The 27,782-nt window shown below is 55.7% G+C and overlaps 2 protein-coding genes across 8 annotated transcripts in view; one reads left to right on the top strand and one right to left on the bottom strand.

Annotated features, from left to right (window-relative positions):
- LOC125099128 (aflatoxin B1 aldehyde reductase member 2) overlaps nt 1-23,840 on the bottom strand; it is a 40,853-nt gene extending 17,013 nt beyond the window's left edge. The window contains exons 1-8 of one of the 3 annotated variants that reach the window (XM_047728505.1): nt 23,812-23,840; nt 9,347-9,598; nt 6,186-6,373; nt 5,937-6,041; nt 2,686-2,782; nt 2,351-2,450; nt 1,601-1,730; nt 29-462 (exon numbers count right to left, since the gene is read on the bottom strand). In XM_047728505.1, coding sequence (XP_047584461.1) covers nt 301-462; nt 1,601-1,730; nt 2,351-2,450; nt 2,686-2,782; nt 5,937-6,041; nt 6,186-6,373; nt 9,347-9,584 — 1,020 coding nt within the window. In that variant the 5' untranslated portion in view covers nt 9,585-9,598; nt 23,812-23,840 and the 3' untranslated portion in view covers nt 29-300. Of the gene's footprint in view, nt 1-28; nt 463-1,600; nt 1,731-2,350; nt 2,451-2,685; nt 2,783-5,936; nt 6,042-6,185; nt 6,374-9,346; nt 9,714-23,811 lie in introns of those variants that run through there. The other 2 variants (XM_047728503.1, XM_047728504.1) reach the window with 2 other exon arrangements.
- On the top strand, nt 8,944-25,112 carry SLC66A1 (solute carrier family 66 member 1). 5 transcript variants are annotated; one of them, XM_047728509.1, is made up of 8 exons: nt 8,944-9,105; nt 13,902-14,089; nt 21,491-21,620; nt 21,907-21,994; nt 22,562-22,704; nt 22,863-22,955; nt 23,443-23,628; nt 24,247-25,112. In XM_047728509.1, the coding sequence occupies exons 2-8, from the start codon at nt 13,926-13,928 to the stop codon at nt 24,316-24,318; spliced, it is 876 nt and encodes a 291-aa protein (XP_047584465.1). In that variant the 5' UTR covers nt 8,944-9,105; nt 13,902-13,925; the 3' UTR covers nt 24,319-25,112. The 5 variants fall into 5 exon arrangements, with proteins under 5 accessions (XP_047584465.1, XP_047584462.1, XP_047584463.1 ...); XM_047728506.1 differs by lacking the exon at nt 8,944-9,105 and adding an exon at nt 9,910-10,002; XM_047728507.1 differs by lacking the exon at nt 8,944-9,105 and adding an exon at nt 9,941-10,002 and having other exon boundaries at nt 13,921-14,089.
- Nucleotides 25,113-27,782: the final 2,670 nt, after the last annotated feature.

Raw genomic sequence — 27,782 nt, 5'->3', positions numbered from 1 at the left:
ACAGGCAGCAGAAAGTAAAGGAGACAGGTTTGTGGGTTTTCCTCGGGGCCTAGGCCATAGCCTGGGCAAACGCCTGTTTTATTTGGACAGGAACTGCCCAAGCGGACCACAGCCCCAGCCTTTAGACTGGGAAGGGAAGGCAACTGGGAGCCAGGAGAGGGATCTAGAAAAATATTGCATCAAGTCAGACAATCAAAAAAGACCATGTTAAATCAACTTAAGGCAGACTGGTCAGGATGAGAGGATAGAAGAGGTGATGGAAAAGAGAGAAACCTTTGGCAGCTTGAGCCAGGATTGGCCCTAGCGGAAGTAGTTGGGACATTCGTGGGCGACCAGGTGCCAGGCTCGGTCGAAGGCCTGAACCACAGCCGGCTCCAGGGGCCCCTCCTCGGTTGCCGCCAAGTTCTGTGCCAGCTGCTCCACGCTGGACATGCCCAGGATGACCGCATCCCCATGGGTGCCCTGCAAGGGGAGACAGCCAGCTGTGACTCCAGCCACACGCCCGCCCTCCCCGCCCTGCCCCTGTCAGGGACCCGGGCGTGGATGTTTATTTACACTGAATAGAGTTCCACAAGGAGCCCGGCGCCCTCAGTGATTTTAACGATGTGACTCCAAACCCGGCTGTCTCTCCGCTCATCCTCAGACAGGCCTGGGCTCAGAGCCCAGCTCGGCCACTCAGCTGGGTAACCCGGGCTCAGTCATTCCGCCTCCCGGTGACTCAGTCTTTTCTATCCTCAGCCTGGTTATGGGGAAGAGGAACGCCAGGCACTTCGCCCCTGTTTTGTGGGAAACTACTCTAGGCATGTCAAACGCTGTACGTCAGGCTGATGCAGGAGAAGGGTTTTAGCTAAACAGAGACAGGGACCCCAACACCCATCAAAGAGTGCGTGAGGCTAATGAGGTTTGAGATATTTTCTAACCCCTGCACAGCTGTGTGAACCCATTTCCTCACCTGTAAAACTGAGGGAATGGCACTTCGTAGGGCCAGAAGAGTAACTAAGTACACGTATGTGAAGCCCTCATCCAGGGCCTGGCGCTCGACAGCTGCTCAGGACAGCGGAACAGCTGCTCACCAGCTCTCTCACCGGGAAAAACTGCTTAGGTGGGGCTCCTGGCTGGCTCAGTCGGTGCAGCACATGACTCTCGGTCTCAGGGTTGTGAGTTCGAGCCCCACACTGCGGGTGGAGACTATTTAAAAATCTTAAAACAAAAAACAAAAAACGGGCTCCATGCCCAACATGGGGCTTGACCTCACAACCCTGAGATCAAGAATCACATGCTGGGACACTTGGGTGGCTCAGTCAATTAAGTGTCTGCCTTTAGCTCAGGACATGATCCTGAGATCTAGTCCCGCATCGTGGGGTGGGGGGGGGGGTCCCCTGCTCAGCCTGCTTCTCCCTCTTCCCCCTCCCTCCTGCTCGTGCTCAAGCTCTCTCTCTGACAAATAACTAAATAAAGTCTTTTTACATGCTTCACTAACTGAACCAGCCAGGCGCTCCCAAATCAAATCTTGGGGGGCAAAAAAAAAAAAAAAAAGAACACATGACTTAGAAATCACCTACAGGTAATTCTGGCTCTGCCACAGGGACAGCCGGCTCACCTGCAGCTGGGAGTGGTGGTACAGCCACCGGAGGGCGGCCGAGGTCATGCTGGGGGCGCTGCTGCCGTACATGGCCTGCAGGGCCTTCTCCACCAAGGCGATGGCCTCAAAATGATGCTCCTTCCAGAAGCTGGGCAGGTGAAGGGGGTGGCACAAGGGTTAATAACCTGAGGTCACACTGGGGCTACAGCCACAAAGCCAAGCACAGCAGCCGTGTCCACCCAACACCACGGAGAGGAGGGCCCGGTGCTCTTCCAGCAACAGGCTGGCTTGATGGGCCAGCAGAGCCACTGGGCACAGGAGGCAGCTAGAGGGGCCTCACCAAACACCTCAAAGACATCTTTAGTCTCTTCATGAGTTCTTCAGAACTGCCTGCCCTTACTTTACCTTTACCTTTAAAGGTAACTAGTATGGGGGAGTGGGGGGTTGGGGGCAGGCCTCAGCCCCAGGCCTCCTAAGCATGGATCCAGGGCTCCCTCTTTCCTTCCTGGCAAGGGGTAAGCAGTCCTCAAGGAAGCGCTTGGCCTTGGAAGACCCAGTATAAGACCTAGGGGTCGCCATTTGCTCACAGAGCTCCCAAGAAAACAAGAAACCCAGCAGAGTTTGGTAATTTCTGCAGGAATCAAGAGACATGGGTCCAGACAACAGGGAAGACTTGGAAGCCCCAGGAAAACCTCCTAGAATTTCTCCAAGTCAGATAAAGGGGACCCTGCACCCCACCCATCCTGATGTAGCCCATCCCCGGCTCACCGATTCCTGTAGGTCTCAGCCCAGTTATTCCCGAAGAAGCGGCCCACGGGCTGTTTCCCGTCCTTGTCCTCATACTTATACTTGCCGGTCAGCAGGCCCCCTGTGGGGAGACCACCATCAGAGCCACAGGTCCACCCTGCTCCCAGAGGCTGTTCTGGACTGGTGGGGGTGTCGGGGGAACCCAGGAGGGATGGAGGACACGGCCCAGCCTCCCTTCAAAGCCCTCCCTGCTTTCCAGGCCCTGGGCCGGGCACCTGCCGTGTCAGCAAGAGGCAGAGATGGGCCAGAAATGGCCTTCCACCCCAGGGGGAGCCTGTCCCCGGAGCAGCCCCTACCAGCCAAAGGGTTGTAGGCGTAGAACCTCAGTCCGAAGTGCCTGAGGCAGGGGAAGAGCTCCGTTTCCACCTGCCGGGTGGTAGCGTTGTACATTCCCTGTGGGTAGGAGGTCACTAGTGTCAAGGGAAGGAACCCCGCAGCTTTTTTTTTTTTTAATTTAAATTCAATTAACTTATAATGTATTACTCATTTCAGAGGTAGAGGTCGGTGATTCACCAGTCTTATATAACACCCAGTGCTCACAACACCACAAGCCCTCCTTCGTGCCCATCCCCCAGTTACCCTGTCCCCCGACCCCTACAACCCTATTTATTTCCTGTGATTAAGAGTCTCTCATGGTTTGTCTCCATCTCTGATTTTGTCCTGTTTTATTTTTTTCTCTCTTCCCCTATGATCCTTTTCTTAAATTCCACATGAGTGGGATGATAGGAAATGTCTTTCTCTGATCTATTTCACTTAGCAAAATATCCTCCAGTCCATCCACTTTGTTGCAAATGGCAAGATTCCATTTTTTTCAATGGCTGCATAGTATTCCATTGTATATACACCACATCTTCCTTATCCATTCATCTGTTGATGGACATCTGGGCTCTTCCCATAGTTTGGCTATCATGGAGATTGAGGCTATAAACATTCAGGTGCACGTGCCCCTTTGGATCACTGCATTTGTATTTTTTTTTTTTTTAAGACTTTATTTATTTGACAGACAGAGATCACAAGTAGTCAGAGAGGCAGGCAGAAAGAGAGAGAGGTAGGCTCCCCGCTGAGCAGAGAGCCCAATGTGGGGCTCGATCCCAGGACTCTGGGATCATGACCTGAGCTGAAGGCAGAGGCTTTAACCCACTGAGCCACCCAGGTGCCCCACTACGTTTGTATCTGTAGGGTAAATACCCAGTAGTGCTATTGCTGGGTCGTAGGGTAGCTCTATTTTCAACTTTTTGAGGAACCTCCATGTTGTTTTCCAGAGTGGCTGCACCAGCTTGCATTCCCACCAACAGTGTAGGAGGGTTTCCCTTTCTCCGCATCCTCGCCTACACCTATTATTTCCTGACTTAATTTTAGCCATTCCAACTGGTGTGAGGTGGGATCTCATTGTGGTTTGATTTGTATTTCCCTGATGCCGAGTGATGGGGAGCACTTTTTCATGTGTCTGTTGGCCATCTGGATGTCTTCTTTGCAGAAATATCTGTTCATGTTCTCTGCCCATTTCTTGATTGGATTATTTGTTCTTTGGGTGTTGAGTTTGCTAAGTTCTTTATAGATTTTGGATACTAGCCCTTTATCTGCTAAGACATTTGCGAATATCTTCTCCCATTCTGTCAGTTGCCTTTTGGTTTTGCTGTTTCCTTTGCTGTGCAAAAGCTTTTTATCTTGACAAAGTCCCAATGGTTCATTTCTGCCTTTGTTTCCCTTGCCTTTGGAGACTTGTCTACAAAGAAGTTGCTGTGGCCAAGGTCACAGAGGTTGCTGCCTGTGTTCTCCTCTAGGATTTGGATAGATTCCTATCTCACATTTGGGTCTTCCATCCATTTGGAGTCTATTTTTGTGTGTGGTGTAAAGAAACGGTCCAGTTTCATTCTTCTGCATGTGGCTATCCTTTTATTTATTTTTTTAAAGATTTATTTATTGGGGCGTCTGGGTGTCTCAGTTGGTTAAGCAGTTGCCTTTGGCTCAGGTCATGATCGCAGGGTCCTGCTATGGGGTCCTGCATCGGGTTCCTTGCTCAGCGGGGAGCCTGCTTCTCCCAGTTTGTGCTCTCTCTCTCTCTCTGACAAATAAATAAATAAAATCTTTAAAAAAAAAGATTTATCTATTTATTAGAGAGAAAGAGAGCACATATGTGAGCGGGAGGGGGAGGGCAGAGGGAGAGGGAGAAACTCAAGCAGACTTCATGCTGAGTGTGGACCTTAATGTCACAACCGCAAAATCAGACCTGAGTCAAAACCAAGAGTTAGGGGTGTCTGGGTGGCTCAGGGAGTTAAGCCTCTGCCTTCGGCTCAGTTCATGATCTCAGGGTCCTGGAATCGAGCCCCGCATCAGGCTCCGTGCTCAGTAGGGAGCCTGCTTCCCCCCATCTCTCTGCCTGCCTCTCTGCCTACTTATGATCTCTCTCACTCTGTCAAATAAATAAATAAAATCTTAAATTAAAAAAAAAAAAAAAAAGGAGGGGGCGCCTGGGTGGCTCAGTGGGTTAAAGCCTCTGCCTTCGGCTCAGGTCATGATCCCAGGGTCCCGGGATGGAGCCCCACATCAGGCTCTCTGCTTGGCGGGGAACCTGCTTCCCCCTCTCTCTCTGCCTGCCTCTCTGCCTACTTATGATCCCGGTCTGTCAAATAAATAAATAAAATCTTAAAAAAAAAAAAAAAAAAAAAAAGGAGCTCTTGCCTTTTGTCATGATAGGGAAGGACCTAGAGTAAGGTAAGTGAAATAAGCCAAAGAAAGAAAAATACCGTATGGTTTCACTTACACGTGGAATCTAAAAACAAAACAAATGAAAAAACAAAAAAGCAGAAACAGACCCATATACACAGAGAACAAACTGCCAGTTGTCCGGAGGAAGGAGTTGGGGGTTGGGCCAAAAGGGAGGACGGGCAGTGGGAGGTACAGGTTTCCAGTTACAGATTGAGTAAGGTGCAGGGATGAAAGGTAGAGCAGAGGGACCAGAGTAGACAGCATCGTAACAGAGTGGATGTTGACCTACGGTGGCCACGCTTGTGGGGAGCAGAGCATCGCACAGACTAATATGTCACACACCTGAAACTAATATAACACTGTGTCACTATACTTCAGTCAAAGAGATACACCCGCACAGAAAGAAGACAGCCGATCACGAGAGAGGGAGGTTCTGTGATCACAGCAGGTGCTCAAAAATCCTGGCTGGATGCATGACGTGTGGGTACTGGAGGCTCCTCTCGGCATTGGGAAAGGCTTCCAGGGGACGAGCCCACCAAGTGAGCCCTGAGCACTCACCCCTACCCGGGAGAAGGGGGAGGCTGGTCCAGGCTCATGCCCACAGCCAGAGAGCAGGAAGGAAGGGCCCAAGCAGCACGTGCGGGCAGGAAGGGGAGCCAGGCCCAGAGCCAGCAGGTGCCTGCTAGCCAAGCCGAGGAGATCGCAAATCATCCCCACGGCCCCTGGGAGCCATCCATAGGCTGCCATGGAGAGGACACAGGAGGCAGTGGGAAGGGCCAGGAGAACCGCGCATCAGCAGCAGCCCTGCAGATGGGCCCCCGCGGCCCGGGGCCCTCACCTGGTATACAGTGGGCAGGATCCAGCCGTTGCTCCTGCAGAGGGTGCAGATCTTGGCCACCTCCCAGGAGGCATAGTTGGAAAGGCCAAGCTCCATGAACTTGCCCTGCAGGGGAGAGGCCTCGGTCAGAACCCACCGAGGCCCAGGACACTACAAAGGGGAGATGGGGGTGGGGACCCTGGGAGTGGGCTCTGCTCTGGGATGACCCTGGTGCCTCCACTCTCCTGGAGGCTCAGGGGCTGGCCTCACCTCCTGGTGCAGCTGGTGGCAGGCATGCAGCGTCTCCTCCACGGGGGTGTCGTGGTCTGGGGCGTGTAGGTAGAAGAGGTCTACCCGGGGGCACTGCAGCCGTTTCAGGGACGTCTCCAGCTGGGCCCGGAGACTGTCAGGCTTCAGCGACTTCCCTTCCCAGGGATTGGCCTTGGTAGCGATTTTCACTTTGAGGGGAGTGTGCAATGGTTAGGAGGCTTATTAGGTGACCCTGTCTAAATTATTTCAGTTCTCTGAGCCTCAGTTCTCTCATCTGTAAAATGGGGGTATAGCAACACAACTGTCCTCACAGGGAGATCATGAGCATTAAATATGTAAGTTCTCAATGTCCACCACTGTTACAGTCACTAGTAGTCACTCAGCCGGGGCTTGCTGGGAGACACACTTGCTCCCTCCACTCAAGGAGCTCACAGCCTAAAGGCGAAGTTGTAAGGTAAGCACAACAGAGGAAGGCCCCCAGTGTTAAAGGAGCCCAGAACAGAGGGTGTGGCCATCCTGGGAATACCAGGGAGGGCATCCTATGGGGATGACCCGGGAGCTGAGTCTCTAAGAATGAGACCCCGCCAACAGGGAAGGGTAGGAAGCATATTCCCGAGCCTGGGAAGATGGGCAGAGTCAGAAAGGCACACACACAGTACGTGAGGCCCATCCCTGCAATTTGGAGTTTTAAGAGCGTCGACTCCGGGCCCAGGCCGGGAACAGGGGACAGGGCACAAGAGAAGGGTGGCAGACCTAACGCTTTTCTCAAATCCCATCAACCAAAGTCAGCTATGTTTACTGTGTTTGTGTTCAGGAGGGAACTTGAGGGGGCAGGCCCGGCAACAGGGAGGCAAGAGGCTGCGGCGAGAATTCTGCTAAGATGCAGCAGCCCCAACGCGCGCCTCGGGCACAGATCAACCTGAGAGACAGGTACAATGTCAAAGGAGCAGAAGCTGGGCTCGCTCCCCTGCCTCTTCTGACTCTGAGAAGCGTGCACAGGCACACACCCCACCCACAGCCGAGACACAATCCCCATGAGAAGGAAACAGCGTTCGGCCAAGCAAGCGGCTCATTGTGTCTGGATTGTGCACTTTTCACGTGCGGCAAAGGCAACTCAGCAGGTCAGAGGGGAGGCACATGACCCCTTGGGATGTGGGAGAGAACCAGTCCCACAGCTTCTTGTGCACATTTTCTCCATGTCCCCACAGTTCTCAAATCCTCTGCACTCTGGGTGTGAACTCTGCCTCCAGTCCAACCTGCAGACTTTGGCTCAGTCCGCAGAGAGGGCTGGAGGAGAAAAACCAATTCAGAAACAAAACCTCCATTATGAAGGAGGGGGCAGCTGGGTTCACTAGAAAGCATGGGTCTAACAGACCGCTTCCTCCACATCTGCCAAGCTCCAAATCTGAGGAGGACCCAGAGCGGGGTTCTGCACAAGAGCCGGGAGGGGCGGAAAGGAAGAAGCAGAGGATGGTAGTAAGAGTAACAGTGAACATTTACTGGGCCCACAGATGTGGGAGACAAAAGGCAAAAGAAAAAATTAAATTTCCTGACATGTCCTTGAAACAGGCAGAGGGACATGCCTCTTGGAACTCAGCTGCCTCGATGTTAATACTTTGCTAAAGCCAAGAGGTAATCTTAGTCTGACCACTTCCCTCTTTCTCCAGGATCCTGTAAGCCTACTTTAACATATAAAAATTCCTTCAGAAACTTCCTTTATCTCTACCCCCGCAAGACATGTCGGTAATGATCCTCCAGGCATATGACTGACCGATACACATCTGAAGGGCCTCGTGACTGAGTTTTTACTAAACGGTAATAAATGAACTTTTCCTTTTTTTTTTTTTTAAGATTTATTTTATTTATTTTAGGGGGAAAAGGCTGAGGGAGGAGAGAATCTTAAACAGAATCTGCACTGAGCACAGAGCCCAACATGCGAGCTCAAGGAACCAACTGACTTAACCAACTGTGCCACCCAGGTGCCCCACGACCTTTTCCCAGCAATAGCTAGCCCCCTCAAGGTCCTGGAAACCTTGTTTCCAAAATACCCTGGGGGCTTGTGCTGTCCCAAACACCTTCCCACCTTGAAAGAATATAATCAGTCACCCATCACAGCCCCAGTGGTATTCTTTCTGCGCACCAGGCCTGTCCCCAGGCTTTGATAAAAGCATCTTTTGGCACAGAAGAAGTTTCAAGAATCTCAAGAATTCTTTCCTTGCCGTTGGCTCCAAATCCCACTTTCCTATATTGCTACCAAGTGCCAGGCATTTCCAAGGGCATCAGGCTAATGAGGGACAGTCCCTGTCATGCACTGATGTCCTCCACTCAAGCCACACCTGTGTACTGGCTGTCCCTGCACGTACCAGAGGCTGCATTTCCAAACCTGGTCTGCACAGCCCTGCCCTCAGCTTTGATGCAGCTGTCTCCCATTCTCTTCCCAGCGAACTACTGTTGGTCCTTTAAGGCCCAGCTCCAGTGTTCTCTGAACCTTCTCTCATGCCTCTCCCTGACCCCTTAATCCCTCCAAAGTGTTTCCTCTTCCCCGCTTCAAGCTTCCTCATTAGACACTAAGCTCCCTGCGGGTGGGGTGGACCCACTCTCCCTCTTATAGCCCCATAACAAACCTCCCCACTCCGCATTCCACCCCGATCCCCCAGCTTCGTTCGTGACCTAGTTGCAGGTCCCTCTGGGAGCCAGGTACTGCCAGCTGAACAGAGCAAAGTCTATGGACTGATGAAAGGCCAAGATGAGAAGAGGGTACTCAGGGAGCCATAATCGGTGAGAGCAATGGGGAGAGGGGCGATTTGGAGGCACCTGACAGGGTTGGAGGGGGTACTGCATAGCTCTGGGGACCGCTGCCGCAGAGAGGTGCCCCAAGAAGCAAGGCGGGGAGGAAACGAAGGACTAGACCAGCCTCGGGGTAAGACTGGGGGGCGGGGGGCGGTTCCTGACTGCAACTCTCAGAGGAAAGAGAAGGGGAGGGAAAGGAGGTCAGGACAAAGATCTGTCTGGCTGTCCGGGGCGACACGTGCGCGGGGCCTGAGGAGCAGGCGGGAGGGGTCCGCGGGGCAGTCAGCGCCCCGGAGCGGCCGAAACCGTTGGTCGTGACGGCGACCGGGGTCGGGTGGACGCCGCACCGTGCAGGGGGAGGTAGGGGTTACCTCTGCAGTCGCCGCCGCCCAGCCCGAGGCCCAGGCCGCCCAGGATGCTCTCGGACTGGCCGTCGCAGTACATGAAGGCCGTGTCCAGCTCTGTGTGGCCGCGCTCCAGGAAGGCGCGCACGGCCGCGGCGCTGGAGGGCACGTCCATGCGGCGCCCCATCTCCATGGTGCCCAGCACGGTGGCGGGCCGCACCGGGGCCTCGGAAGCGGCCCGCGGCAGCGACAGCGGCCGGGACATGGTGGCGGCGTTGGTAGCGGCAGCGGCGCGAAGCTCGGGCGCCGGGGAACCGCGGGCGCAGCGCACCCCTCCCCGGGCCACTGCGCGAGACAAGGCGCTTAGCATGAGGTCTGCGCCTGCGCCCTGGGGCGCCTCGAGTCCCGCCCACCCCGCCGTGGGGGTGGAGCCGGGAGGCGAGGAGAGAGCAAGGACTGGCCGCGCGCCGCCCCACCGCGCACGCTCGGTTCTCTCTCGCCGTATTCACCGCCCCCAGTGACTGTCCGCTCTGCGGGCGGCGGAGGAGGCGGAGCCACGCTTCACAGGGACGGGGGCGGGACGGGGGCGGGACGGGGGCGGGACGGGGCGGGGCCTCGGGTCAGCTGACCCAGGCAGTGCAGGCAGAGCCCAGAAGCCGGGACCCGCGGCGGAACTTGACACGGTGAGCCGGGATTGAGGCTGGGGGCAAGCCTGAAGGCTGCGGGTCAGGACTCGCATGTGCGTCGCTGCCACATCTTTCCAACTACCTCTTACAGTCCCTGGACCGTTTGGGGGCTTCTGTCCCCTCCTTGCGGCGCGAGATCCGCAGACGAGGCTCTGGGCCGGGATTAGCTGGACCCTCGGGGGCATACGTCCCCCTCCTGAGCATGGTCTCGGACCAGCCTGGCCAGGGTTTGGGGTCTGGGTCCTCTTTTCACCTCCTAGTTCCGGCGGACGGGCCCCATCGTTTCCGACGGCTTTGTTTTCCCCAGGGCAGGCAGGGGAGGGGGCCTCGCGGCGTTTGAGCGCTGACCCCAGCAGCTGCCCTGTCATTATCCCTGCCAAACAGGTGGCCCGTGCTGGCCTTAGTCACCGGGTGGCCAAGGACTCGGAGGCCTGGAGGGGGTGGGCCGCCAGTGGGGACTCCCCTCCCCTCCACCTACGCCGTGGATTGCTCTCCCCTCCTCAGGCCTGGGACAAGTTGGGAAGTGTGTACGTGGGGAGGCTGGGTTTGGAAGTGTCAGGACTGGCGCGCGTCTTGTCCCTGCAACCCTTAACCAAAGGCTGCTTTGCCCCAGGGTCTCAGGGAAGGTGGTGGGGAGACATACTACAACCAAAGCAGAGTAATACCCATCCCTGGCTATTCCTACTGAGTGTTTAATCTCTGCCAGGCACCATTCTAATCCCTTGGCCTGGATCCTGTCATTTAATTCTGCGGTTGGCCTAGGAGGTGGGTACATAGGTTATCCCCCCACTGTATAGACTGGAATTCTGAGGCTGTCACTTGCCCTGGAATTCTATGCTGTGGGCATTAAGCAGGTCAGTTCCCTAGTGCTCTCTCCTCAAACTTAGGTCATCTGAGCTCCCAGCTAGTTTGTTTCCTTCCTTCTTTCCTTCCTTCCCTGTCTGTCCCTCTTTCTCTGTCCCCCTCCCTCCCTTTCTTGTCTGTCTCCCTCTTTCTCTGTCTCCTCTCTCTTCCTCAGCACTGTCTGAACCTTTACGGTGCAGCTGGTGTTGCTGGCCGCGAGAGTCAGTCATAGCTAGGGTGAAGGGAGGGGTGTGGACTTGAGGAGCCGGAGTAGCTGAGGACTGTGATAAGCATTCTTCAGCTATGTGAAGGGGGAGGGAAGAGGTGACCAGGTGTCATCCAGCCAGCCTTTGCAAGGCATCTTTGAGATGGCATGTTAGGACTGTGTCTCCTTACCAGGCCTTCCAGGGGGAGAAGGACACTCCTAAGGGAAAAGACCACATGTGCAGAAGCCTGGAGGCCTGCTGCTTCCCTAGGAAGCTTTCACGGGAAGCATCTCCCTGACTCATCTTGGGATCCGGTAGGAGAGCTTGGGTGTGGCCTGAGATGCCTTCTCCAGTGTAGGTTTTCCCAAAGCATGGCCAAGTGCATCAGAATCAGCTGGGGTTGCCTTTTTTTTTTTTTTTTTTTTTTTTTTTTAAGGGTTTACTTTTAAGTAATCTCTATACCCAACATGGGGCTTGAACTCACAACCCTGAGATCAAGAGTTGCATGGTCTACGAGATAAGCCAGTCAGGTGTCCCTGGGGTTGCTTCTTAAACCCAAAGGCTGTGATCTGAAGTCCAGAGGCACTGAGCCTGAATTCTGGGCATGTGCCCTCCGTGGTTCCAAGGCACCCGCCCCTGCTGTGGTCCTTGTCAAATCTCTGGATGCAGTCAAACTTTGTTGCAACCCTGGACATCCATCCTCACAGTGCTGTCTGACCAGGAGGTGGGCCCATTCCCAGAACCCAGGCCTGGGGCCAGGCTGACTCCCTAGCTGGGTCGGGACCTCCAGATGATGGGTCCTGTGTGCAGCGGCCCCTAGAGGACAGCCCCTTCTGGTCGGGATTCAGGCGTGTCTCAGTGTCCCCAGCTGTGCTTATACCCTGTGGGAGTTCAGGGAGCACCTGCCCTGTGCTCTGGGCCCTGTGAGCCAAGCTACAATCATCCAGACACCCCCTTCCCTCACTGGGCATGCGTTCCCTTCATTTCCTCCCTCACCTGGTGGAAAGGGAGCGAGAGAGTGGCCACAGGGTGTTTGAACTCCTGGCCTCTCATCCTCACGACACGCCCCCGGCAGGGCTTGGTCAGACCTGGGGCTGAGAACCTTCCTTGCCTGCATTTCATCTCTACCACCAACCCCAAGGAGCTAGTGTCATCACTCCCACTTCACAGACAGGCTCAGACAGGTTCCTCACTCGGGCAGGGCAACCCAACTGTACCTGGAAAATGGGGGCAGTCTCCCCCAGCTCACGGCAAAAATACGAGGGTGACAGTGTATTATAGTGGGGAGAGGGAGCGGCACACTCAGAATCTGTAAAAGGGCGTTGGGGGGTGACTGGGGGACAAAAGGACTTGGTTTTCTATTTTTTTAAAGATTTTAATTATTTATTGACAGAGAGCATGAGCACACAAGCAGGGGGAGCAGCAGGCAGAGGGAGAAACGGAAGGTAGCTGGAGAGGATCCCAGGCCGGCCAGGAAAGCCTCTGAGCACGGGGCGGGGGGGGGGGGGGCACACAGGGGAAGCCTGCCTTCTGGCTGCTGGGGCGTTTGGACAGTCAGCCAGACCACAGGTTGGGGGGGGTGTCTGCCACATCCAGGGCCAGAAGCGCCTGAGGCAGCATGGCAGGGTGGCTAGGAGTCGGGGTTTGGGGCCCATCCTGGGTTTGGCTCCTGCCTCTGCCTCTTCCTGGCTGGGTGCAAGTCACTTCCCTGGTTCCTTGGATATATTTGGAGCTCCCCCGCCCCCTTCATGAAGTTGAACAGGGCAAAATGAGTAAAATGCCCGCAAGGTATTTAGCCCAGGGCTGGTGAAGAGCTTCGTAATCAGGGACTGTGGTGAGTCTCGCCTGGTGGAGATGGCGCCATCTGGCTCCGCTTTCTGTCCCTTCTCTGGGACTGTCGCACAGACAGTGAGTGCTATAGTCACTGTGCAGGCTGCCCGGGCATCGGGAGGGGACTTTCCTGCCTGCCCTGCAACCAGCCACTTTGGGCTTTGAACGGGGAAGTGGCCCTGGTCGCCTTGGCATCAGGTACCCTATCCCACCCACGCTGCTCCTGGAGAATTCTGCTTGAGTGCCACGCTTGAGTGCCAGCCACCTGTACAAGCCCTGGACCCACCTGGCTCTTATTCTCCATCTGCCTTCTCTGACCCTCTGTAGGTGACAGTCCTACTTTCTTTTCTTTCTTTTTTTAATTTTTTTTAAAGATTTTATTTATTTATTTGACCAGAGAGACACAGTGAGAGAGGGAACACAAGTAAGGGAAAGTGGGAAAGGGAGAAGCAGGCTTCCCACTGTGCAGGGAGCCCGATGTGGGGCTTGATCCCAGGACCCTGGGATCATGACCTGAGCCGAAGGCAGACACTTAATGACTGAGCCACCCAGACACCCCAGTCCTGCTTTCAGTGAGAAAATACTTAATGGGGGCTGGTCTCTATAGATGTAACTTACAGAACAAGAGATCGGAAACAATGTAAACTGGAGAGTTGTAACAAAGTGATGCTGCGGGTTCATTGTATGAACTCCTGTAAGGGGCAGGACATGAAGGAGACACTGTGATGACCCCTTTTACAGATGAGGGAACTGAGGCACAGGGAGGCTGAGGCATTTGCCCAGAGCCACAGCACTGACCAGTGCTAAAACTGGCATTTGAACACACTTGTCCCTGGCTGCCGATCTAGCACTGTCCCCGCACAGGTGGTGTGTGTACTTGAAGCTGATTGTGCCCTCGGGTTCAGAGGCTCAGTCTGTGCCGGGCAATGAAACTGGGGGGTGGGCATTGCTGGAGGTGGCGCTGACAGGATCCAGACCTGCTAAGGCTAAAGGCCCCCCCTCTTTCTCCCTGTGCAGTCGTCCCCCGATCCTGCAGCAGCCATGGTCTGGAAGAAACTGGGCTCCGGCAACTTCTCCGACTGCCCCAATGGCTCCCGCCGGTGGATATGGGATGTGTTCGGCGAATGCGCCCAGGACGGCTGGGATGAGGCCAGTGTGGGCCTGGGCTTGATCTCGATTGTCTGTTTTGCAGCATCTACCTTCCCGTGAGTGGTGGCAGGGGGGCGGGACCAGGACAGGGGAGTGGGCTGGGGCCATGGCTTCAGGCACTGCCTGGAGGAGGGGTCTGCCTGACCTGCCTTGGGCCTCTCCAGACTCAAGGCCAAATGTACTCTTTCCTCCACTCCCACTCACTGATTTCCAGCACACCCTGGAGGACCCTACCCTGAAGCCCCGCCTAGGCCCCATGTTGTGCTGGCCGAGGCCAACACACAGGTGACAGTAACAGTATTAACCCTTGCTGTTTGTTCAGTGCACGCTACATACCTCAGTTCTGAGCACTTGTCATGTTTTTACCTCGTTTAAGCCTCATAACCGTGTAACTGTCCCTACTTAGGAGGGAACGGAAAGCCAGAGAGGCTAAGTCACTTGCTCTAGGTTGTACAGCTAAGAAGAGAGAAAGCAGGGGGTGGGAGGGCTGAGATGCCTTGTCCTGTGACAGTCTGGTGATGGGTGGGCGAGCGGTGATTACAAGAGAGTGTGACCACTGTTGTGATTGAGGAACAGGGACATGCTGTGACCTGGGGGAGTCACTTTGCTGCTCTGTACCTCACCTTGCTCATCTGCAAAATGGGCACGGTGTTGCTGACCTCCCAGGCTTGCCGTGAGGACGGCACGAAGGACCTGGGGCCTTTGCACCATGTGGGCACAATCCTGTGGCTGGTTGGAGGGGGTGGGCATTAGGGGCCCCGGGGAGAAGGGAGGTCGGAGAGGTCACCGAGGACACTGTGCTGTGAGGCTTCTCCACTGTTAGGAAATGGGTGCTTTATCCTCAGGGAGAAAGATAAGGCTTTAATCAGGAGCTCAGCATTTTCTAAAAATGGCTTTATGGAGAGATAGTCCACATACCATAGAATTAGCCCATTTACATGTATAATTCAGTGTTTTTAGTGTATCCGCAGAGTTGTGTAACCAATGCCAAAATCCATTTTAGAATACTTCCATCACCCTAAAAAGAAACCCCCAAAGAAATGAGTCATCCCAGATTTCACCCAGAGCTCCTAGCCCCGGGCAACTACCCCTCTTCCTCCTGTCGTTGTAGATTTGCAGACTCTGGACATTTCCTGTAAATGGAATCAGAGAGCATGTGAAAGTCCAGCTTCTTCCCCTTAACAGAACCTCTTTAAGACTCCCCCGTGCCGTCGCTGTAATGTTCCCCGTGCGACAGGCCACCGTTTACTCAGCCGGTCACTGATGGATGTGGCTTTGTCTCTACTGTGAACATTCTGTGCAAGTTTCTGTGGGCACATATGTTTTGACTTCTCTTGGGTATATGCTTACATAGTGAAATTGCTGGGTCATGGGGTAATGCTATGTTTAATCTTTCAAGGATGTTTAAAAAAACATTGTTAAGCCCGATTTCATGACTCGGCCTAGCCCTAGTGATGTCATTTGGGGCCTCTGGTTTTCTTTTTTCCTTTTTCTTTTTTAATGCGTTCAAGGAGCAAGTTTATTTATTTTTTATTATGATCTTTTTAAATTTTATTTATTTATTTATTTGAGAGAGACAGGAGAGAGAGAGAGCATATGCAGGGGGAGCTGCAGAGGGAGGGAGAAGCAGACTCTCGCCTGAACAGGGAGCCCAGTGCAGGACTTGATTCCAGGACCCTGGGATCATGGCCTGAGGTGAAGGCAGATGCTTCACCGACTGACCCGCCCCCAGGCACCCCTGGTTTTCTGTATGTGTGTGTGTGTGTGTGTGTGTGTGTGTGTGTATATTTTTTAAGATTTTATTTTATTTTTTTAAGTAATCTCTACATCCAACATGGGGCTCAAACTCACAACTCCAAGATCGAGAGTCTCGTGCTCCACAGACTCTGCCAGCCTGCTGGGCGCCTTCTGTGGTTTTCTTTCTAACAGGGAACTGTCAGACCGGTTTTCAAAGAGGCTTTACCATTTCCATTCCCTCGCGTGTGAGGTTCCAGTGCGTCTATATCCTCATCAATGCGTACTTTCTGTCTGTTCTTTTTTTTTTTTTTTTAATATTTTATTTATTTATTTGACAGAGATCACAAGTAGGCAAAGAGGCAGGTGGGGGGGGAAGCAGGCTCCTCGCTGGGCAGAGAGCCCGATGTGGGGCTTGATCCCAGGACCCTGAGACCATGACCTGAGCTGAAGGCAGAGGCTTAACCCACTGAGCCACCCAGGTGCCCTATTTTTTTTTTTTTTTTTTTTAAGATTTTACTTATTTATTCGACAGCGAGAGAGCACAAGCAGGGGGAACAGTACAGGGAGAGGGAGAAGCAGGCTCCCCATTGAGCCAGGAGTCCCATGTGGGGCTCGATCCCAGGACCCCAGGATCAGGACCTGAGCTGAAGGCAGAGGCTTAACCATCTGAGCCACCCAGGTGCCCCCATTTGTCTATTTTTCAATTGGATTATTTGCCCTTTTGTTGTTAAATTGTAAGAGTTCTTTTTTTTTTAAAGATTTTATTTATTTATTTGTGAGAGAGAGAAAGAGAGTATGAATGGTGGGGAGGGGCAGAGGGAGAGGGAGAAGTAGGCCCCCAGCTGAGCAAGGAGCCTGATGTGGGGCTCCATCCCAGGACCTCGAGATCATGACCTGAACTGAAGGCAGGCCCTGAACCGACTGAGCCACCCAGGCATCCTCAGTTGCAAGTGTTCCTTATATAGTCTGGATACAACAGCGTCATGATTTGCAAATATTTCCTCCCATTCTCTGGTTCTCTTTTCGCTTTCTTGATTGCATCCTCGGAAGCACAGGAGTTCTGCATTTGGATGATGTACGGTTTATCTCTTTTTTTCTTTTTTGCTTGTGCTTTTGGTGTCATATCTAAAAAAACATCGTCACCTTATCCAAGTGACAGAGATTTTCCCTGATTGTAACCGGGGCGCAGGGACACAAGAGCGTCTGGATCTGGCGGGGAGGGGGCAGCCAGGTCAAGTTCAGCCACTGGCGCTGACCAAGTGCAATGGCAGAGACGTGAGTGGTGGTGAAATGAGAAAAGGATTTATCTCTGTGAGGCCAACACCAGGAAACCCACGAGCTGGTGTAGACTGTCTCCCAAGTGCTGACAGTCCTTCCAGAATTATATAAGGAAAGTGGGGGACGATGGCTGGTGGGTACATGCAGGGGGGCGGTGAAGCCTGCTCGGTCATGGTCATGGGTTCAGTCACTCTGGGTCTCCCGGACACAGGGCGGTCCTTGTTGCTTGAGCGGGTAGTTCCGGTTCCCTTCCCGGGATCCTTTGCCCACGGGGTCTTCTGCCTGAGTTAAGGAATAAACTAGAAAGAAGAACTTAATCAGTTAGAAAGTTTGAGGTCAAGGAGCAGCTGGGTGGCTCAGTCAGGTAAGCCTCCGACTCTAGAATTTGACTCAGGTCTTGATGTCAGGGTGGTGAGTTCAAGCCCTGTGCTGGGTGTGGAGTCTACTTAAAAATGAAGTATAGAAAGTTTGAGGTCAGAGCGGGGCTAGTCAAACCCTCTTGTATTATCTTTTCCTTGAAAGGTTTTATAGATTTACCTGATTTTGATGCCAGTGTCCATGTGTATTTTTTCCCACGCCGCCACACATTTAACGCCATTCAGACACTGTATACTGTGGGACAGCATCAGATCCCGAAGGCTGAGCGAAGGGCTCAGTCCCACAGGACTGCCCCTCCCCCTTCAGAGGTCAGTCACAAGTTCAGGTTGTCACCTCTCTTTCTGACAGGTGTGGACAGACTGGAGGTCCCAACAAAGCCCCTGCTTGGGTTTGATTAATTTGCTAGAGCAGCTCACGGAAGTCAGAGAAACATTTGACTCAGTAGATCACTGGTGTTTTACGAAAGAATACAGGGAACAGCCAGATGGGAGAGATGCACGGGGCAGAGAATGCGGACGGGGGCGCGAGGAGCTTCTGGTTCCTCTCCCGGGGCGCCACTATCCCTGAGCACGTTCATTGACCCAGAAGCTCTCTGAACCTGTCCATTCGAGTTCTTCTGGAGGCTTCACTGCACAGGAATGATTGATGACATCATTGGCCAGTGGCGATTGAACTCTGTCTCCAGCCCCTCTCCGCTCCCCGGAGGTCAGGGGAATGGGACTGAAAGTTCCAAGGGTTTCATCACATCATGGCAGCCAGCCCGCATCTTTAGGGCACACTGAGGCTTTCCAAAAGTCACCTCATTAACTAACAAATGCACCTTTATTGCTCAAATCACTTAGGAAATTCCAAGAGTTTTAGGAACTCTCTGCCAGGGATGGGGTGAAAACACATATGTTCTTTTCTTTTCTTTTCTCTTTTCTTTTCTTTTCTTTTTCCTTTTCTTTTCTTTCCTTTTCCTTTCTTTCAGCAGAGTGAGAGGGAGAGAGAGAATCGTAAGCAGCTCCAAGCCCAGCATGGAGCCCGAAGTGGGGCTCGATCTCAGAACCCTGAGATCATGACCTGAGCCAAATCAAGTCTCTGATACCTTTTTTTTTTTAAGATTTATTTATTTATTTATTTGTCAGAGAGAGAGAGAGAGAGAGAGAGAGATCACAAGTAGGCAGAGAGGCAGGCAGAGACAGAAGGAGAAGCAGGTTCCCTGCCGAGCAAGGAGCCCGATATGGGACTCGATCCCAGGACGCTGGGATCATGACCTGAGCCGAAGGCAGCTGCTTAACCAGCTGAGCCACCCAGGCGTCCCAAGTCTCTGATACTTAACCGACAAAATTCTGCTGACTAAATTTGAGGACACAGTCGGTGTTATCAAGCCATTAAGGAATTGGGCAGCATCCCATCTAGCAAACAGAGAGATGTTCCCAAGAGTTTTATAAAATGCAAGGTTTTATAGGAAAGAGGTTGGGGCAAGAAATTACTGAGGGAGGAAGGATTATATCAGGCAAGTTCACTTTCCTGCAGGGGGTCTTAGTAGATGATCTCATCTTCCTTTGTGGGGGATGGAGAGGGCCCGTGTGATAGATTACCTCATGGCTACCGGCCAGAAAATTCCTGACCCATTAAGACTACATTTCTGTGTGATTAGGTTAGTTATTAAGTCTCTGTTTGTTGATTTGGCCTAAGTGACTCCATCTTGGGCCTGTGGTTTTCTTTTTAATGGGTTTTTGCTACAGTTTGAGTTATGTTTTGTATATGGTATGGGGTAGGGGTCCAGTCTCATTCTTTTGCATGGAGATGGCTGGTTGTCCCAGTACCCTGTGTTTCAAAGACGGTATTTTTCCCACGGAGTTATCCTACTACCTCATTGTGGACTTGACATTTTCATTGAATTAGCTTGTTCCCGGTGCCATAGTAGGTATGTTGCAAGTAAACAAAACAGATGCCTTCCTTGCCTTTGCAGAGCTTCCATTCCAGCCATCTTTAAAAGGCCGTCTGGGAGTCACAGGGAAGGACTGGAGTGACAGGGAGCGAGACTTGAGGCAGGAAGGCCAAATCGCATGTCCTAGAAGGGGCTTTAAGGGCCATAGGCTACACCTTAATGAGGGGCCTCCCTGGTGCCAGGCTTGAGCTGGACACTCTTCCTGACCTCAGGAGGCTTGGGTCCAGGAGGGACAAGGATGTCCCGTGGTACCAAGGAGGAAGTAGGGGACACTGGCGAGCTCGTGTCAAGGAAGGCTGTGGGGAGGAAGTGAGATTTCCTGAGCCATGAAAGACAAAGGGGAAGAGGAGGGAGTAGGCTGGCTGCTGATGAGTCTGGAGAAAGGGAAATAAGTCCCCCTTGGGGGTGGCGGCAGGGGGACAGCTGGCCCTGGGAGTTCCCCTGAAGAGCAGCGGGAGGCTCAAAATGATTGCAGCCAGCCAGGGGCTTTAGAAAGATCCTTGAGAGGGATGACAGATTCAGGGGGAACCAAGCTTGGGTAGGACACAGAGGCACTCAGACTGGGTGGGGGGAGAGTGGGGGCAGGAGGGTGTCCACGGGAGGAGGAGGAGGAAGAAGCTTGGCCATGGGAAGAACCAGGGCCATACCCGGCATTCTCAGTTTCTGACTTGGGTCTTGGGGAAGATGAAGTGCCATTTAGTCCCCCTTTAATTAAATACACACAGATGAGGGATGCCCGGGTGGCTCTTTTGGGTAAACGGCTGACTCTTGGTTTCAGCTCAGGTCATGTTGGGCCTGGAGCTCAGCACGGACCCTGCTTGGGATTCTCTCCCTCTGTCTCTCTCCCTCTCCTGCCACCCCCCACTTGTGCTCTAGCTCTCTTTCTCTCAAATAAATAAATACATCTTTTTTTTTTTAAGATTTTATTTATTTATTTGACAGATAGAGATCACAAGTAGGCAGAGAGGCAGGCAGAGAGAGAGGAGGAAGCAGGCTCCCCACTGAGCAGACAGCCTGATGCGGGGCTCGATCCCAGGACCCTAAGATCATGACCTGAGCCGAAGGCAGAGGCTTAACCCACTGAGCCACCCAGGTGCCCCAATAAATACATCTTTATAAAAAAAATTTAACAGAAAAAGAGCAAATGGCAGTTGCATAGAGGTGCAGAGTGACTGGAGAGGGAGGTCTCAGGGTCTGGCTGCAACCCTGGCTTCCAGCCTCCGTGTGCCCCGAGTCTCCCTGCCCGGGGAGGAGCATCAGGGACTAGATCTGCCCTGGGTGGGGGGGAGTAGTCTGCAGGACTGAAAGAGTTCATAGTCAGACCTCTGCCTGAAACCCTTTAACACCTGTTGTCAGCCTGGAGCTCGTGCTGACACTTGGCCTTTGAGAAAAACCACCAGGGGCGCCTGGGTGGCTCAGTGGGTTAAAGCCTCTGCCTTCAGCTCGGGTCATGATCCCAGGGTCCTGGGATCGAGCCCGGGATCGAGCCCTGCATCGGGCTCTCTGTTCGGCGGGGAGCCTGCTTCCTCCTCCCTCTCTCTCTGCCTGCTTCTCTGCCTACTTGTGATATCTGTCTGTCAAATAAATAAATACAATTTTTTTTTTAATAAATACAATCTTAAAAAAACAAAAAAACACCCAAAAATACAAACCACCAGGTTATCCAAAGCCCTGAGGTCAAACTCAGGCCATAGCCCAGCCCTGCCACATTGCCCTTTGAAGGTCACAGGCTGTGGTTTGGCCCATCTTATCATCAACCGCTCCTGAAGATAGGGCAGTGCCAGGCCACGGGTCCCTGCCACAGCCACCCCCCTTCCCCTCCATGGAAGAAAGAATGCAGGGTCCCTGTGACAGGTCTCAGGGTCTGATACAAAACGCCAGGTCCCTGCTGGGAGACTCTAGGGTGCTCTGGAGGGGAGTCTGAGGAATGCTGCGGATGCTTCTGGAAAGATGCAGCTGCCACTGAGTTCCCTGGTTGGAAGAGAATCTGCAGGTGAGAATCCCCAAGGGGCACTGAGAGGCTCCCGCAGCTCCCCCTGCCAGCAGGATGGGCTCACAGGTGATGTCCCTGCCTCCCTGGCCCGGGCCCCCTCCTGCCCTGAGTCTGCGTCTCCTTCCTCGGCCGCAGCCAGTACATCAAGGCCTGCAGGACGGGCAACATGGACCAGGCGCTGTCTCTGTGGTTCCTTTTGGGCTGGATTGGAGGGGATTCCTGCAACCTCATCGGCTCCTTCCTCGCTGACCAGCTGCCCCTGCAGGTGGGTCTGATGAGGGGGGTGCTGCCTGGGACAACCATGGCAGAGGGAGCACCCCACCCAGGAGAAGGTGCCCTCTGGGCCAAACCAGAGCCCTCCCTTGACTTCTGAGTCCCACTCTGCCCTGATGAGGAGCGCCGGTCACCTCTCCTCCCTCCCTCCAGGCCGGGCCCTCTGCTGGCCTGATCTCTGCTTTTGCGGGGCAGACAGATGAGGAGACAGAAGGTCCGAGAGGTGAAATAGGCCAGTCGGCCCCACAGCCGCTGACGAGCTCCCACTCCTCTTGCAGACCTACACGGCGGTGTACTACGTGCTGGCGGACCTGGTGATGCTGTCCCTCTACTTTCACTACAAGTTTAAGAAGCGCCCCTCTCTGCGTGCGTGTGGGGCATGGGGCAGTGGGAGGGGCCGGGAGCGCGGGAGGAAGTGGGCTTCCCCATTGCACAGTCATCATCGCAGCAACGGGCCTTATCTGCAAGCGGGCGTCCCAGACCGCAGAGAGGGAGGCTGGAGGATGGCTTGCGCATCCCGGCGCGACCACAGGGACCTCCTCCTCTTGAGGCTCATTCCACAAATGGGGCTTCAGCTGCTCCGTACCTGGCCCTGGGCTTGGAGCTAAGGAGACGAGGACAAGGACACCGGTCTCCGCTGCCCTTGAGGATTGAGAGGGGCCGGGAGTGGAGGGCAGATGGAGGCACTTGGGGGTGTCTCACGAGCATTTCTGCTCTTGGTGATCCCCTCTGCCCTTGTCTCTCCTTTACTACTCGAGGAGAAGGATGCTACTACACGCATCCTACAGAGGAGGCATTAAAGCTCAGAGAGGTTGGGTTACTTGCCCGGAGTCACACAGCCACTGAAGGGCAAGGCCAGGACTCAAGTCGTGCTCTGTTTGCTGCCTCTGCTACCTGACCTTGGTTCCCCCCCCGCCACCGTCTCCTGTCCAGTGTCTACCCCCATCAATTCAGTGCTGCTGTTCATCTTGGGGCTGGCGTGTGCCGCCCCGCTGCTGAGGACCACAGGCCCTGTGGCCGCCCGGAGGGAGGTCTTCTGGGGCCGGACGCTCCTGTCAGTGGAGCCGGGCAGTAAGGTGAGGTGTGGGTCAATGATGGTGGAGTGCGGGCTGAGGGGACCGGCGGGCTGGGGGGGACTGGCTCGTCCCCAGGGCACTGCCCTCCCCGAGGGAGCGGGGGTCTCACGCTGCACCTCTGGCCCTGCCCGGGCCCTGAGCAGCGCCTGCCCTCTCAGCCCTTCACTCAGCAGGAGATCATTGGCTTCGTCATCGGCTCGGTCTCCAGCGTGCTCTACCTGCTTTCCCGGCTGCCTCAGATCCGCACCAACGTGAGCCTGGGGCCGGGGCAGGGGGTCCTCCGGGTCAAGGGGTGGGGTCTTGGTGCAGAAGGTCTGGGTTCAAACTCACCGTTGGCTTGGGCAAGTGAATCCAGTTCTCCAGCCCTCAGTTTCGGCCTCTGCGAAGTGGGCACAGGGGAGGCCTGTCTCGAGGGGCACAGGTGCCCTGTGTGTGTCTCAGAGAATCAGGAGGTCCAGTGAGGAGGCAGGGGCTCAGCCGATAGTCCCGAGAGGAGGGGAGAAAGGGGCCTGCTGGGGCCGGGGAGGCTGGCGGGGCAGTGAGGGGTGCTGGGGCAGGAGAGGCGGCCGTCGGCGGGGCCCCGGGCAGGGGGCGGCCGGGTCTCCGCGGACCGGGGACAGATTGTGGGCATGCTTGCCAGGCGCACGGTGAGAAACGTGCCCAGAGCCTGCTCAGTGGGATGGGGCAGCGTGACAGGAGCCCCGTCCCAGGCCTCTCGTCCTTGCCCCCCAACCCCAGTTCCTGAGGAAGTCCACGCAGGGCGTCTCCTACTCGCTGTTCGCCTTGGTGATGCTGGGGAACACGCTGTACGGGCTGAGCGTGCTGCTCAAAAACCCGGAGGTGGGCGAGGGCGAGGGCAGTTACCTGCTGCACCACCTGCCCTGGCTCGTGGGCAGCCTGGGCGTGCTGCTGCTCGACACTGTTGTATCCTTTGGGGGTAGTGGGGGACGGAGGTTGGGGGGGGCGGGGGTGGGGGCAGGGGAGGAGGCGGGCATAGCAGCCTCCACCTGCAGGCGGCTTCAGCACCCATCCATCTGCCCGCCCATCCATCCAGAGTGAACCTCCCTGGGCCCAGCACCCCTCTAGGCGCCAGATCCGGCAGCGAACCAGAACCGAGTGGCCCAGGAAGCTCCCGGCTCGGGGCGGAGGTGGTCCGCACACACTTCACCACGGTGGTGCTGGGCACTGCAGGGAAACCTGCCTGGTGTCACCCCAGGGGCTGGCTTAGTTTAGAAGCTCAGCCAGGGACCCTGCAGTGCTGTTTAAACTGCCTGGAGGAGAAGAGCGGAGTCAGGCAAAGGCAAGGGAGGGGTGGTTCCGACTCAGTCTATGCGAAGGCCCTGAAGAATCTGGGGAAATCGGTCCCTTCAGGCCACAGGAGTGCAAGCTGGACCCTGGAGGCAGCTGTCCCGAGAGCCTCGAGGGAGGGGGCTGGCTGTAGCTTGAGATCTTGGCCTCTCAGGGAGGGCTGGGGTGAGAGGGAGGGAAGAGCATGGCCTTCTTAGCCTCTGCTCAGTTTGGCCTTGACGTTGGCCCCTCCAGATTTCCATACAGTTCCTGATATACAGGGACACGGCCACCTCCTCGGAGCGCCAGCCCCTCCTCCCCAGTTGACCCGGACCCAGGCCAAGCCCAGGACAACGGGGATCTCCAGACGCTGCTCCCAGGAAGGGACAAGTGTGGGCAGACATGGTGCTGCTGACCCTGGAGTGGGCCGTGGAGGCAGCCGGGGGTGCCTTAAGGGCCAGGCCCAGGCACCTCCCCCACCTCCGGAACCTGCTGGGTGACTCTTCCAGGAACCCTGACCGATTTGACTCTTCAGGAGGCAGGGAGTGGGGAACAAGGGGGGGCGCCGGGGCCAGTCCCCCCCGAGACACACCCCTAGAATCTGAGACTGCTGTCCCTGGGAGCCCCCACAGGGGCTGCCGCTGAGACCTCGGCTCCTCCAAGGCAGTGGGCGCCCCTCGACTCCCCTCCCTTCGTCTGCCTGCGCGCACACACACACACACACACACACACACACACACACACCTCTGGAGCGGGTGCGGCAGCCGCCAGTGTCCCCGGGAATGTCGTGTTGACTACAGACAGCGCAGTAAACGGCCCCTTCCAGCGAGGCATCTTTCTGGTGCTCCTTCCCCGAGGTGCTGTGGTCTGGGCTGTGCTGAGCAGCCACGGTGCACAGGGATCTGGGCCCCAGCTTCCAGGTGGGGGTCTAGAGGCTGAGATGTGGCAGAGCCAAACAGGAGCAGACTGTCCCGCCTCCAGGGGACCTCCGGTCCCGGGACCTTGTTCTCTTTAACAGAATCCACACCCGCGGCTGAGGATCCAGCAGCGAGAATGACGGGGTCCCGGCCCCTCAGTGCTCAGGAAGAAGCAGAAAAAAAAGAAAAAAGGTTCAGATCTTGGTTCTGCCTCTTAGCTTCTCTGTGCCTCAGTTACCTCATCTGTGAAATGGGTATAATTAGCAGAGGTTAGTCCCAAAGTCTGGCATGTAGTAAGCATACCATAAAGGTTAGCTTTAGTAATTTTCAGGTGGAGGAGAGGCACTTGCAGATCTCCCTGCAGATCAGGGAAACCTTCCTGGAGGAGGGTGACATGTAGGAGATAACGGGTTTGTGTGTGTGTGTGTGTGTGCATGCGCACGTGTGGTAGGCAGAAGGATGGAGGTGCAGGAGCAGTGGGAAGGGAGGAGAGGAGGACAGGGCTCAGTCCTGAGCTCTGGTCCTGGACCCCAACCTCACTCTGTCTCCCAGACCCTGTTCTGAGTCCACTTACTGGCCATGCCCCTTCGGGTGCCTGAGGGCTGGTCAGGGAGAGAAGCTGTGGCTCTTCTTCCCCTAGGGACAGGAAGGAGCTCGCGGCAGGGGTGGGGGGCGGCGCAGGCCAGTTTGGTGCCACGTTGATCGGCAGAGAGTATCCTCCACCAGCCCCGGCAGTGCTGGGCGTCTGCGAGGGGGGTGACCGGGTTCTGGTCCTTGTCAGGGAGCGAAGATGGCCACCTGAGCCTGGGGGTGAGGGCTTTGACCAGAAGATACAAAGTGCCTTCAGAATGAGGAGACTCCACAGGGAAGGCTTCTCGGAGGAGGGGCCCTGCGGTCAATCCTGAAGACGGAGGGAAGTCAGGAAGGGGGGAGGGCGTGCCCAGGTGTGGAGCTGGGGCCGCTGGAAAGCCAGGCTGGGTCGTGGAGCAGGGGCCGGGGCAGTGGTGTACAGCAGGTCGGGGAAAAGAAGGCAGGAATTGGGGTCTGGGGAGACCAGGGAGAGCTGCCTCTGAGGTTCAGGTGGGCAGTGAGGCCAAGTTGGGCCCGTCTGCCCTGTGCCTCTCCTTGGTTGTGCCTGTGGAGCCCCGTGTGTACCCCGGCACCGGGCCGGTCTTTGTTGAGCGCTTGTTGTATGCTGGGCGGGGCAATATGGGGTCGGTGCAATTAGGATGGCCAGTTTCCAGATGGAAAACAGGTTTCGAGGGATCAAGCAGCTTGCTCAAGGCGGACCAGCTTTTCGAACCCCATTCTGTCCCTCATCCCACACCTGCCCGGGACTAGAGCTCTTGGAGTCCCCTCCCTGCCTAGGGGTCCACAGGGCAGGGCTGCGGGCTGCACAGCCTCTCCTCGCTCTCAGGGCAGCCCAGCGTTGGGGGCTTAGGTTCCCTTCCCCCTTCCTGGAGCCCCTAGGCCCTCCCAGGCGAAGCTGCCCCCAGGCCCCAAGCTGGGTCTGCTTGGGGCGCCCTCGCCAGCCAGCATCTGGCTCCCCCCGGGGCGGGGACCTTGCTTGATGTATTACTGGGGGCTCCACCAGCATGGCGGTGAGCGCCCCAAGTGCAGGCCTCAGTCAGAGCTGCCTGAGAGAGAGGACGGGTCACACCCCTGCCCGGAGGACCTTACCTCGTGAAGGTGGCCTCCTCCCTTCCTCCTGGGAAGCACCCATCTGTGGGGCGATAGCTCTTGCTTTCCAGCCGTGCCCAGTCTGCGCTGAGCCACGGTTCTTCCTCCCAAAGGAGCCCTGGGTCTGATGGCTGTGGCCCAGGCAGTACCCTGTCCGACGGAGGAGGGAGTGCTGGCTGTGGAGTGTTTAGGCCCCAGCGCCCACCGCCACCACCACCACTGACCGGGCAAGGGGCGGGTACAGGATGGCGACATGAGTATCTGAGTGTCGCTGGTGCCCGGGCCCCCCAGCTTCCTCCGGTAGCTCCCCCACACGGAAGGGGCCAGGTGGGCAGGCCGGGGGGGAGCCCCGGGAGACTTCCCTTCTCCCCCGGGGGTGCACACCTCTTACCTTGCTGCAGGCAGGGAGTGGCCCGAAGGGGTGAGCACTCCCGCCGTAGACCCGTCCTCCCACCTGACACGCAGGCTCAGCGGCGTTCTGCTTCCAGGTTTCAGGCCCAGACTCAGCCAAGAGGGGCACCACCTTTGTCACGTCGGTTGTCCTTGTCTGGGAGGGAGTCTCTCTCTGGACACTCAGGGGGAGCAGGAGGCTGGACCAGTCACCCCAAAAGAGCCCTCGCTTGGCTCTTGACTCTCCCTTGAACGAGATGCCATGTGTGCAAAGGTCTCTCACAGCGCCTGGTCCCCATGTCCCCCCGAATCCTGGCGGGGACAGGAAGGGCTGGCAGGCAGGTAGCAGTCTCCTAGGAAGCAGAAGGGCCCAGCGTGTCATGCTCAGCATGTGGCCCCAAGCCCTTCCAGCCCAGGGTTCTTCAGTGAACTTAATGGGCTTCTTTAAGCCACAGTTTGGACATGGCCTTGAGTCCCCAAAGCTGAGAAAGGGGAGCAACCTGCAGCTCACTGCCCTCTTCACCTCTTCTGCTGTTGGACTTGGCTTTCACTGTTGCTGAATGGAGGGACCGCAGAGGCCACTGGGTAGACAGCCAGGTGCTGACTTCTGTGACCACATGGCCCACCTGGCCCACCTGCCTCCCTCGAGCGCGATGACCCGATCCAGAGGAGGGTTAGCCCCGAGGTGGGGGTGGGAATTGCCCTCTGCTGCGGGTTAACTCCACTCACCTGAGTACTACTGCTCAGTCCCCCAGCCCCGTGGCAGCCCGAGGACACAGCCACCCACGGGGATCTCTGTGCAGC

This window comes from Lutra lutra, chromosome 4, assembly GCF_902655055.1.
Source record: "Lutra lutra chromosome 4, mLutLut1.2, whole genome shotgun sequence".
In the NCBI taxonomy this organism is placed as follows: domain Eukaryota; kingdom Metazoa; phylum Chordata; class Mammalia; order Carnivora; family Mustelidae; genus Lutra; species Lutra lutra.
Note: the sequence above shows the minus strand (reverse complement) of the source record. Positions and strands in the feature narration are given on the sequence as shown.

What these genes read in the sequence shown, in the direction of transcription:
- SLC66A1 (XM_047728509.1), top strand. Translation starts at nt 13,926, where the DNA reads ATGGTCTGGAAGAAACTGGGCTCCGGCAACTTCTCCGACTGCCCCAAT. An exon ending in TTTGCAGCATCTACCTTCCC is followed by an intron (nt 14,090 to 21,490) that starts GTGAGTGGTGGC and finishes CCTCGGCCGCAG; the next exon opens with CCAGTACATCAAGGCCTGCA. An exon ending in TAAGAAGCGCCCCTCTCTGC is followed by an intron (nt 21,995 to 22,561) that starts GTGCGTGTGGGG and finishes TCTCCTGTCCAG; the next exon opens with TGTCTACCCCCATCAATTCA.